The sequence below is a fragment of the Glandiceps talaboti genome, chromosome 5, assembly GCF_964340395.1.
Source record: "Glandiceps talaboti chromosome 5, keGlaTala1.1, whole genome shotgun sequence".
NCBI lineage: Eukaryota > Metazoa > Hemichordata > Enteropneusta > Spengelidae > Glandiceps > Glandiceps talaboti.
This window is the reverse complement of record NC_135553.1, coordinates 14,386,342-14,398,944: the sequence shown is the minus strand read 5'-3', so window position 1 is coordinate 14,398,944 and position 12,603 is coordinate 14,386,342. Positions and strand designations below refer to the sequence as shown.

The 12,603-nt window shown below is 34.6% G+C and overlaps 1 protein-coding gene across 1 annotated transcript; it reads right to left on the bottom strand.

Moving 5' to 3' along the window:
• Nucleotides 1–492: 492 nt before the first annotated feature.
• LOC144435813 (cerebellar degeneration-related protein 2-like) lies at nucleotides 493–11,161 on the bottom strand. The gene is made up of 4 exons (XM_078124439.1): nucleotides 11,028–11,161; nucleotides 5,307–5,419; nucleotides 3,514–3,662; nucleotides 493–1,610 (listed from the first exon to the last, which is right to left on the bottom strand). Exons 1-4 carry the CDS (start codon nucleotides 11,152–11,154, stop codon nucleotides 698–700), a joined length of 1,302 nt encoding a protein of 433 aa, XP_077980565.1. The 5' UTR covers nucleotides 11,155–11,161; the 3' UTR covers nucleotides 493–697.
• Between the last annotated feature and the right edge of the window lie 1,442 nt (nucleotides 11,162–12,603).

Below are 12,603 nucleotides of genomic sequence, written 5' to 3'. Positions count from 1 at the left end.
TGTTTCACATTAATTTTTTAAGTAGGAAATTAAAGCTATGATAAAATTGTTTTATAAATCCAAAATCCAAAAATAACTACCCAATCCTCATCCATATGACCACTTTTATAGATAGTGTTACGGAATACTATAATGCACATTTCAGTATTGCAGTAAATAAAAAATGATAAGTTTAAAATTTGATTATTTTGTAATTAAAGTAGATTTGATTTCCTGCTCAAAGAAATGACCTTTTTTCCCATTTTTTGAACTTGCGATCAATTTTCAAGTTATCCCCAGTGAGTCTTTGCAAAGATGATTACAAATAAGTATGTAACACAAAATATACTTTGATAAATTCTTACAATAAAGTGAAGATTTGTGTCAAAACATGATCATTATTAAAAAGCCTCAGAAAATAATTAGACTTGTATATTTCATGTGAGTAGTTGTTTCTATGGTTACATCATTCAATCAAACATAAACTGATATCCTATTTCCGTTTGCTGTCATCAAATTTTTCCTTATTACAGAAAGATTTCAGAAAATTCATTATAATACTTCAAGTGGATGAAACGTTTCCATGGTAACACAATTCAATTTCATTAATCTAGAAATTCATAAAAAGTTGTGTTGTCACTACCTTTGTATGAGTCGACTTCAGAAAAAGCCACTCAAAAATTTTTATTCGGTAAAATGTATCCATGGTTTTCATCATTCACTTTGCTATTTTTGATTTCTGTAAGACTTCAAATATCTCCTTGAATAATTTCTTATATTCTGGAGGAGACATTCTTCCCAAGTTTTTATCTTCCGCTGCCGATTCTTGTTCTTTAAGTTTTGCAATATCCAGGATAAGAGATCTTCGCTTCTCCTGCATTGGTGTTGTTTGTACTGCTGTGTTACGTACATCACCATTTGCACCAGCAGCGCCCTCCTGTGGTGGTGGAGTTGCTTTTTTACTATTCGTTAGCAGATTATTGTACTTTTCCATTAAGTCATGGTATTGTGCATCAAGCTCTCCAAACAATGACATTCCGGCAGTTTGGTCTTTTTCCGAGGAATTCACCGGAAGTGGTTCTGAATGACTCTGATGAACTGGGACAAACGTGTCCCATTCAATGATGTCCGATTCGTCGTCAGAATTATCAGAATCTTCAAAGCTTCGGCTTCGGTCGTCGCTTCTGTTCAGCATTTTATGACACAGTTTGCAAACACTTGGACTACTATGTGCTCGCGGAGAAACAGCATCTATTTCGTCATCTAATCTCGCATCTTCAATCCGCGACTCCAACTCCCTAATATGGTCTCGCATGGTTTCATTCTCCTGACAGAGTACCGAGATCTCAATTTCCAGTTCGTCATTTTTTCGTCTCTCAGCGCTGAGTTGTGACTTGATATATCTTACGGTACTTTTCAACTGGATAATTTCCTCGTTCTGTTTAGAATCTTTCTCTTCTAAGTTATTAGTACTATAGTACCGCCGTAACTGAAAAAGATTCATTTCCCTCGGTAGGCTTCGACTCTTTCGTCGTTCGCGAGCTCGTTCTCTCTCCACCAACTTCATCTCCTGCATTATGTTTTGTTGTTCCTCAACTTTTGCCTCCAGTGCATCAATTGTTTCAGTCAATCTAACATAAAAATACAAAAATATAATACAATAAATAATAATAAATTAAATGTATGTTTTTATGCAGTGCTTTCACACACTGTGCTCAAAGCGCTTTATCCCTGTTGCAACACATACACATACGACAACAAGATATCCCCAACTCCCAGACCATGGGAGCATACTGTACAATCCAGTGCAGCCCCCTGTAAGTGCATGGGACAAAATCCATCACAAAGCTAACTCTACCCTATTTGGTACCCATTTATACAGCCGAATCAACTGAGCTACAAGGGTGTTTCAAAGTTTACCAAAAGACTTCAGAGTTTCTAATCTGAGACTCTCACCATTCGACAATAAAGACTCCACAACTCTACACGGTGAGGAAAAATATTCATCGCCTTGATAAAGTGAAATAAAATAAATATTGGGGTTCTAATGACAAATCATCTTATTGATATCTGGAGGGTCCTGACATCATCATTTTTTTTCATTTTTTTATGGTACCCGGTATCTTTATTTTTAGATTTCTGATTTTCAGGTTGTAATATTTTCCTAAAACTATATAAAAACTTTTTGGGTCAGCATGAGAAAACAAGGTACGTGTTTTACTTTTCCAACCTTCACTTAATTTGAAGCTTTTTCTCCAAATTCACATCATTTTGAACAAGGAAACTACCCTCACTGATCTCCTCTCTCCTGAGGTTTTGACTGATGCAATGATGTGTGAGGGCGCCTCTTGTAAATCAGTTACTGGAGCCACTCCATTTTGTTCATTTAGTCCATTAAAATCAAACTACTCACAACCCAATTACTACGTTTTGAACACCTAATACCAAAAACACTGCACAAAGAACAAAGACTCTTACAGAGGTATTCTGTGTAGATGTGAAACCTGAGTAACTAGAGCAAGTTGATCCCCACCTCCTATCAGATTTGATCAGATTGACTGGTCCTATTTCCAGTATACACAAACACAGTAAAGGTCAAACAGATACTAGGACAACCTTTACAAGTACATATCTTGTATTGCTACACATATAGATCACCTATTCATCAGGCCATTTGAAATAGTTTATACGGTTACATACAAGCATACTTTTCGAAACTTAGTTAACAGGACAGTAATATATAGACACTTTACAAAGGTAAATAGAAAATTTACCATTCCAATTAAAGTAACTATATTTTAGTGTCCTATAGATTAGTGGAACCATAAACAGTATATTCTCCGTAGTGTAGATGGCTTGAATATTGTTTCTTTCTGTATATCATTCTACCTTCTCAATTGTCTATGGTATCTTCAAATACACTGTTGTAATGAAACTTGAAAGCCTTAGTGACTGTGACTTTTCACTACCTTGTTATCATTTTAAACCGTTGAAAAGTTCATAAAACATTTGCTGGAAACAGTTCAATCCTTCTGATCAGGTTGAAGTACCTGTCTATTAATCAATGATTTACAGTATACACTGGCTTGATGTCCATGTGTAAATAACACACGCAAATACAGTTTTCAACATTTTGTTGGGTGCTGATAGGGTTTGATCATTTGGATATAATTCTAGGTTCCAACAAGTACTGTAATATGAGAACAGCTTTGTCAACTACATGTGCATATGTGACAGTAATTAAGTCATATTGTTTGAGACAAAAATGTATGCACATTTATTGGCCTGTCATTTTCCTTCATGGTATCAAAATGAAGAACAGCACAACAAACACTCTAGATTCAAAGTATAAGTATTCATATCATTACATTTCACATTTAAGTTTTTGCAAAAAAAATTTCATCATCCAATATTCTCTGGTGACATTTGAGTGTCTGCAGAAGTTTAGGGTACACAGAGACAAATTAGGTAGGGTCAAGATACTGCGACAACACATAGTATTTACTTTGACTGATAAGTGTAAGAGATACGTACCTTTGTATTTTCTGTTTATCTGTTTTAGATTCATGTACTAGTTTATGATTAGTCTTATCCATTTCTTGTATGTTGTAGTCCAACTGTTCGTATAATCTTGCTTTACTCTCTGACGCTTCCCTTAGTATACCGAGTTGTCTCTCCAAATGCTGAAAGTGGGAAAATGAAATCATATTTTAGTTAGAGTATATCACTCATCGTACGCGGAAAGTTGTATGGTCAAAAATTGTGTACGGTACTGGCAATTTAGAATTTAGTATGTAAGATATACAACAAGGTATATACCATCCTATGATCTGAATGAGAATTAGGGCTGTACAACACATTATCATATACCCAGTATCAATTCCAACGCAATTCAATGGAGAACAAGCACACTGAAGTTGAACATGGGCAATAATTTTCCGTATCACGGCCCTTGCACACTTTGCCCAAAATATGGCAAGTGGCACACTCATCGATATCCATTCGCTCAGTGATTGGTTTTGTTAATTTCTTCACTATTTTGACGTTTCTATGAATAAAATAATATTTCAGTACCAATTTATGTGATTATGTGATTAAAATTATGTTTCCATGCCACTACATGGAGTATATGATAAAACCTTTACAACCCAGATATGGATTTTGTGGACCCCTTCTGCCATACAATCTCAGTCCACAAAACCCATATCTCGGCCATAAAGATTGGTATATCTTACAGTAATAATATCTGAGTGAAAATTATTGTTAAAATTTGAGAAGTTTAATAAAATGAACGGTTCAAAGTTTCCTTCTAACTTTTAATTGTGTAAGTCTTTCAGACTGTTGAAGTATGACTATGAAATGAAAGTACCACCAACATGTATACATGCATTTACTTTTTTCACTTTTTTTTTAAAAATTGTATTTATTTTTACCGACCGACTGACCCATCATTGTAAGGTGTTACGATAAGAAACATAGAATCAAGTATGGGCCGCTAGTGAGAACACATGAAAATTTTATTCTGAAAAAAAAGTCAAATTTTTGAGTTCGGTCCATATGGTGTGACAAATGTTATCATGGCTGCCATCATTGTTATAAGCAAGGACAAACTAGAAATAGCATATTGAAAACTGAATCATGTAAAACTTTTTTTAAATTTAAATTTTTAAAAGTCTACTGATTTTGCACATAAATATGGCAAAATGGACTGAAAATATCAACCATATGTGGAACTATTTCACCTTGTGCAAAATTCTAATTGTAATCTAATTTACATAATTTATTCAAGAACATGTTTCAGTCCATTAATTTCACCTTATGACAAATAGACATTTCTTTTGTTTAAACTTACAAACACAACAGTCTCTGTATGTATGAATCAGGGAACAAAACAAAATGAAAATAATCATACATGAATACACATGTACATTTTTAGTAAGGACTTGCTATGACAGGATAAACTCTGGTAATACTATACTAGGCACTGCACTATATGCAACAGGTGTTCCGATTTTCATGGCAGAAAGCCAAACTGCTTGTCTGCTCTGTATACTTTCAATGGCTGCTATTTCAATAGTTGGTAATTTTACATTTCAAATTTATCCCAATATGTTATAAATGTAACCATGCGGTCAACTCAGACAATCTTACTTACTACCTTCCAAATGAACACATTAACGTTCAGGCTTTCAAAATACTTAAACCTTGAATATTTTATACAAATTTTTGATAAAAAAAAATTGGAAAGAGTGACAAATTCTCACATATTTTGATTCATTTTGTTGACACTACATGTATGTATGCACAAATATTACACCTTACAATACCTGGACATGTTGTGTGTGTTCATCATTCAAATGTTGGGCCTGTATCAGACTCGATTCCAACTCTCGATTTCGTTCCAGCAATGTCTTTCCCAACTCAGCAGCCAGCTGTAAATCTATAATAAATCATTTGAAAAAAAAAAATATACAAAAATAAACATCACATCACCTGATAGTTTGAACTATTCAATTCTGCTATCTTGTTTTTAGTCGTCACTTTTGATATCAAACTATATGGAATCAGCAATGAGTATAACCACCAATAATGTCTGTCATAGCCGTCCTTCCACAAACAGAGGTGTCTGCACACAGTTCAAAACCCAAAATGGTCGTTAACAAGAGGACTTTACGTGCATGTAATCACTCTCTATACTTATGCAAATATCCAAGGATTAATCTGTCATTATACAGGGTGGTGCTGTTGTGTTTACTGTATCAGAATATGTCACTGATTAACACAACAATACTGACAAATTGTCAACTTCATCAACTCACTATTTTGAATCAGAAATTATCATAATCATTTTGGTTTTTTTTTGTATTTGTGTACAAATAAATTACTGTTGGTCAACCTAACATGTATCTGTATCGATATCCCATTGGTCAGCAGGATTTCAAGTACTTTTCATTCAAATATTTTGGTCAAAAAAAACATGTTTTGACAGATTATTACTCTTGTGTGAGGAATCATCACTGGGTTAGACTGTTATAATTCCCTTGGAAATTTGCAAAACAATTTCTGGAAAAAATATGTTTTACTTTAGATGTACTTTCTATGGTTTTAAACATCTGGGAATAAGTCTTTTTTCTGCTGCAGTGTCTGATCTGTAAGAGCCAGCAATGAGCACTGTGTGGTTAGCATATGGGAGCAATACTCATAACATAATTTACATATATGAATGCTAATTAGCCCTGCCTTGTACATTAGGTGACTGGAGAATTTTACAAGATACAAACCACAGGAGTGCAGAGGGGAGTGCATGGAGATAGGGATGGGAAGGGGGGCGGGGGGGGGGGACCCACTCTCAGTTCACTACTTTTGCTGAATAGTCAAATTAATTTAACTTGGTCAAAGCAGTAGCATCTACAAAGTTCATAAAATGTTCCTAATCTGTGATGTCAGTTGTCCACAGGTTTGTCAGTCAGCAGTTAGACTAATCAAAAATGGGTGAGTCACTTTATAGGCACATGTTATGAACCTAATTATGCAAAACCTACATAACAGCTAATTGGTCAAATGACAACCCCAACTATTTAAAGCAAGCAGACTGGGAGTCTAGGGTATTAGCAGTAACAGTTTCTTTAAAGGGCCATATTCCAATCCCAGATCATCACATAAATGTTATCTATCAGTGAAGCTGAGTTCACATTTAAGGATTTTCTAATTACATAGAATCATTCTTTTGTTTTCAATTAACTTTTTAGCTCTGCCTGACAAAAGTTTTTCACACCTAAATTTTACTCCTAATATTATCTGGGCCTTTAAACATGGAGGTATAATTTGCATATTTTTGGGTCCAGCATATTTTAAGTATTTATTTTATTTCCTCTGTATGACTGTACTCATGAAGAAAGAAAATGGGGCATATATTATTTTATTTAGCGGAACTGATGATCACTTAAGTTAATTAATTACGCACACTAGTTGAAATGATGTCAATGTGCAGTAGACCATGTTACTGTAATTATCAACTTCAGTCTCTATTTATGCAGGCAATGGTTATCTTACAGACAATTCTTGATCCTGTTTCTGACCAGTGGGAGCTTCTCACAGAAACAATGAGTGTAACAAAGTATTCGATGAGAAACTAGGTTGCATCATTGTCGGGTCAGTCAAACGGAGATAATTTAGGTCTTCGTCTGAAAAACTGAAATGTCAATGATCAGTTTAATAATTTGTAATATAATAAAGTCAGGTAGCCCTTGACTTGATATGATTGATATGTATATATATGAGTCATCTGTGTTTGATAACACACTTAACTGTATTGTGGTTGGTAAACAGACACAGTAACATGATATGTACACATACTCAGTACTCATCATGGTGGTCTGTCACCTTTTAAAATGATGGGATCAAACTGATAATTAACAGAAGTAGGTCATCTCATGACACATATATAGCAAAGTCCAAACAACAAAACACACTAATTATTCCATCACCCACACACGGTCACTTAAACTCTAACTCTACTGACAAACTAATAACATGTGTAATGCAAAATCGTCTATTCCCCCATGACTCCCCCTTCCCTACCCTCCTCTGTGTCCTCTCCCAATCCTTTACTTTGTTTTCCTTTGAAAACAATTGATGGAAAATTAAAAAAACAAACAGTACTGTATGTATATATTTATCAATAATCACTTTTTTTCCAAAATCATGAGTCAGCTAAGTGTATTCCTCTATCTATGAAGAAATTTGCCACAACCAGCATAAGAATGTGGTGTACTGGTCTATACACAAAAGATATACCAAACTGTCCAAGCGATGGAGTTTATAGCTAGGGTGGGTTTAAAAGGCACACTTCACATCGTCATTAGGATTAAAATCTCTAAGTGATGAAAAATGGTTCTTAGGCAGACCTATACAATAAAGTTAGTCCAGTACAAAAGAATGATCAATGTAATCCTAATTATTAAGATAGCACTAATGCAATGACCTGGGATTGAAACATGGCCCTTTAATTACTGATAGAATTAAGGATTAACAGACCCCAGTAATAAACCTGGCATGATTCGTAAGGTCAATCAACAACACATGCATGGTCACTATTCAACACCTTGCCCTGAACCCTCCTCCATGTATAAATACTCACAAACAATACTCCCTTGTAATTTGTGAATATTTGAGGCACAGAACATTGCAAGGGCTTAAGGCTCCCTATTAACACAACCTGACTATCTTACAATAACATGTATGTAATTTGAATGTAACTGCATCTATTTAACCTCACTCTACCACACAGGATTACTGTACTCAATAACTATAATAGTCACAGACATAAAAACTCTATCTCAATTTTTGTAGGCATTAGTCTAGAGGCTAGCCATTGGGTGTGAATCTGAAGATCTTCTTTTTTCATTTTTTTTGGGTGGGGGGGGGTGTTAAAGTGATTTTTAGATTCAAACCAATCTTCTACACAATATATATTTTAAGTGTTCCTCAGCCCAAGTAGAGATATCAATACTAAATTGAAGCCAATGTATATATGCATGTATATATAATAGATCCATCATACACCAGTTATCTGTCACGGTCATTGGACGTATTTATACAGCTGATACAGATAGGTACTTCTTAAGAAGGAATGATTCTACATCTGATGTTTTATTTGGGAAGAGTTTAAGACTCTCTCACCGGTCCTCGAGAGCAGCTGTTTTGTATGTACAGATATTTACCGCATAATTGTACTAGAATATCCTTGTACTGTGGGCCCTCATTGACTACATAGGGCTAATCATTTGTTGACATGTTACTAGATGCTCTGTGTTATTGTGACACCCCCCCCACCCCCATCCCCAGTTATCAGTACATACAAAACAGCTAATAGCGATGCTCCCGAGGATGGTGACAGAGTCTAGGGAAGAGTTTGTATTCATACTAACTGTGAATGATTCCTCATTGCTGGCATCTCTGTTAATCATTCATATTTTGCATTTTGTTAACTGTGATTGTAAAGAATACCCCCAACAAGGAATCTTTCAGGCTATGTATAGTTTGTGCTAATGAGTACCAACAGAAAGAAATTTGCACAGGACTGTTGAAATTTTACTGAGTAAGCACTTCAATGATATGGAAGTCTGGTTTCCAGGAGATAAGTTATCTCTTAGACAACCCAAGATAATATACATGATGTAAACAGAACAAATTATATAATTCTATATACTTTATGTTCTGATGACATATTGATCTGGGTAACTCAGAAATTTCAAGGCTATACACACACTAGCAGCCATATTTGCCTACAGGTCAAGTCTTGTGGGAATTAGTATAGATAATTAAGTCAAAAATCTCCACATAACTTGACTTTAGGCTACATATGTATAACACCCTCAGTATAGTTAACATAACATATACACATATATGTATATATACACATAACATATATGTAGTTTTCCATGGTGCAATCATTTATACCTGTAGTCTTGAAGGACTAATGCTACTATATTTAAGCTATCCTATATGCAATTTAGACTTTTTGCTCATTCCCCCCCCCCCCCCACCAAAAAAAAAATCAAAAAATCAAAAGAGCAGGATAGCTGAAACAGCATAGTAGTGTATGTTAGTCCTTCAAGACTAAGCTAGGCAAGAGCAGACATGCTAATTAATGACATTACTACTATAGGCCGTGATATGTAACTGTATTAAATTTTGATAACTACTATTGTTTCAGTCTTCACTTGTCAGTGTTTTGCGAACTTTTGGGAACCATGGTAACAGAGGAGGCAAATCTTTTAAAATTTGCATAGATTTCCATTGTACAGTAATTATATATATATATATATATATATATATATATATATATATATATATATATATATATATATATATATATATATATATATATATATATATATATATATATATATATATTATATATATATATATATATATATATATATAAATGAAAGAAGACGAGTCTGATATTACATTGTGGAATTACACTACGGACCATTTCACCAGAAGGATCATCGGGTGATAATTATATATATATATATAATATGATCCTGAATAATACATACCAAATTTAATATTTATATCAGGGAATAAATATGAGTAAAATGGCACATGTTATGAGTCATTTACAAATTAATAATTTTTTATATAATTGCAATATTAAACACTAGTTATTTTTTTTATTGGAACTAAGATTACTTTATTACTAACAATTCTGAGTTTTTCATTTAAAAAAAAAACAAAGAAAACATATAAACATTACTGAACCATTCTGAAAGAATAGCCTAGATCTTACAGCACTGTAAACTTGTCGACATTCCCTACCTCTGGAGATGATTGTAGTGATCGTAATACGAACTAGACAAAAAATATGAAAAATATGATGTGAGTTGTTAATCCTCACCAGGCGATACATCACAATAAAGTTTAAATTATTCATGGAAATTCATGGTATAGGGAATGTCGATTAATTCCACTTATATTATTGACAATATTATAATTATGGAATATTTTACAATTATTATATTTCCATAACAATAGCCATTGTTCAAGGTTGACAAATTGTATGTACACTTTTGCAACGGAAATATTGACCTTTGTGTCAATTTTACTACAGTGTGTGTAACGGTTTTCTTTTTCTACGAACCGTTTATGATATTTGATATCACTGTAAAACGATCGTTTTGTATCATGTTCCGAAATGTGATAAATCAGTGTACTGTGGTGTGGTGGTGCACTGGCAGATCTAGATCGACCTTGGACGGTGTTGACATTTTACCCACCGATGTTCTTCTCTGTGTGAACGCCGCAATGGGGAATATATACTGCAAAACATTACACTTTGACATGTTCTCTACTACGCTATCGGGGCAAATGACCTTTCTACAGTTGTTTCGGTTTGGTTTTTAACCCCGTCTACACAGATTGGCATATAGCCGCATCCGCAGTCGCATTCCTCACACAGTATATTTTTATCCACCCATCGCATAGACCATTTCCTTTTCCTTTCAACGGGATGAGGCCATATGGACTTGGCTGTCACTTACCGTTACTGTACCAGTCATCGGTCATGTCTCCGTCTTTTGAAACGCTGTGTTCACCCTCTCCGATATGTTCCTCTTCCGAAGACCCCTGGTCTACCGGCATTGTGTTTTGATATACGCGACAAGCCATCAAGCGATCACTGGACGTTAGATCGCATCAGCTGCGGACCAGTTGACAGTGACAGACACATGGGTCAATATTATTACGTGGCAGGCGGAAAATGGAATGGTCCAAATAGGTCTTTATTTCCACTGTGTAGCTGAGGGAGAAACCACTTTGTGCAATTTTCAAGGTGTCAGAAATATATAGTTATCTTTTGAATAAATGTTTTAAGTATTTTCAATACACACATCACGAGTGTATGGTGAAAATCTCAGTCATCAAATTTACTGATATAACTATCATACCTCCTGATAAATAGGACTGCCTTGGCGATGACCGCATGCTCGGAAGTCACTGTACGCATTGTCCGTTTGCGTGATATAGCGCCACCTACCTACTAGGAGATGATAGATGTTTTGAAGGAATATGCATTTCACTTTTTTTAACGGTGAATGAAGTTGGTATTTTAAATACAAATGTAATGTTTATCTAAAATGGGCGTCGGATCCAAAATATGCATTTCTATACACGCGCTCGAGGAAACAGTCTGCGATAACAATTCCTTCCTGTCTTTAAATTTACACGTATATTTTCAAATAAAGACATCGTGATGTGACAAGTGGGCATTACTAGCGGGGGTCTATTTTAAATCGTAAACAGATGGTCATAACACTTCCTCTTTGCCCTTCCTTTCCCATTTTCTTTCCCGTTCCCTTCCCGTTACCTATCCTAGAATTTAATGGGCATATGGTGGGAAGGGTTTTGATTTCAAGGGATGGGCTGGGGGATTTTCTTAAAGTTGCCTGTCTAAGAACAAAAGGTTGGCGTCACAATATGGCAAAAATAATCGATGCCGTAAAAATCATATTATTAACCACTTTGAAAAGGCCAACTTTGGTAACTTGCATTTGGAAAGTCCCACTTGAGATGCTGTGGTGACTCAGTTCAAATATATCTAAGCTAATTCAGCTTTGCAAAGGCAAAGTCAATTGCATATATTATTTAATGAATCACCAATTATTTTTCAAGACAATTTGTTGATATATTTCTTTTGATGTAGAAATGACTGTATACCATACTTTATATACAGGGATCGGCCTTTTTAAAGAAAAAAAAACGGAAAGTCGTATTATGTCATGATCACAAACACTGCAAAAAATGTTTTCTTAGATAGGAATTGAAGCTGAGCAAAAAATAAACCCTTTTCGAAATCTCTGATATACCACAATTTTATTGTATGAGAGCTCTCACTCATGTGGCATTTATTTTCCCATTTTTACAACCATTCTAAGTTACATGTAATGGAAATCAAGGAAATATGTATGCTATTAGCATCTGAGTTGTATTAGGTTTAAGGCCGGGGACCTCTACGTCCAACATATAAGCCTTATCCTACGATCCCCAGCTTGATAATAGTTAGAACTTCAATGACATAAATTGCATAATTATATGTGTTTTTTTGTTTTGTTTTTGTTC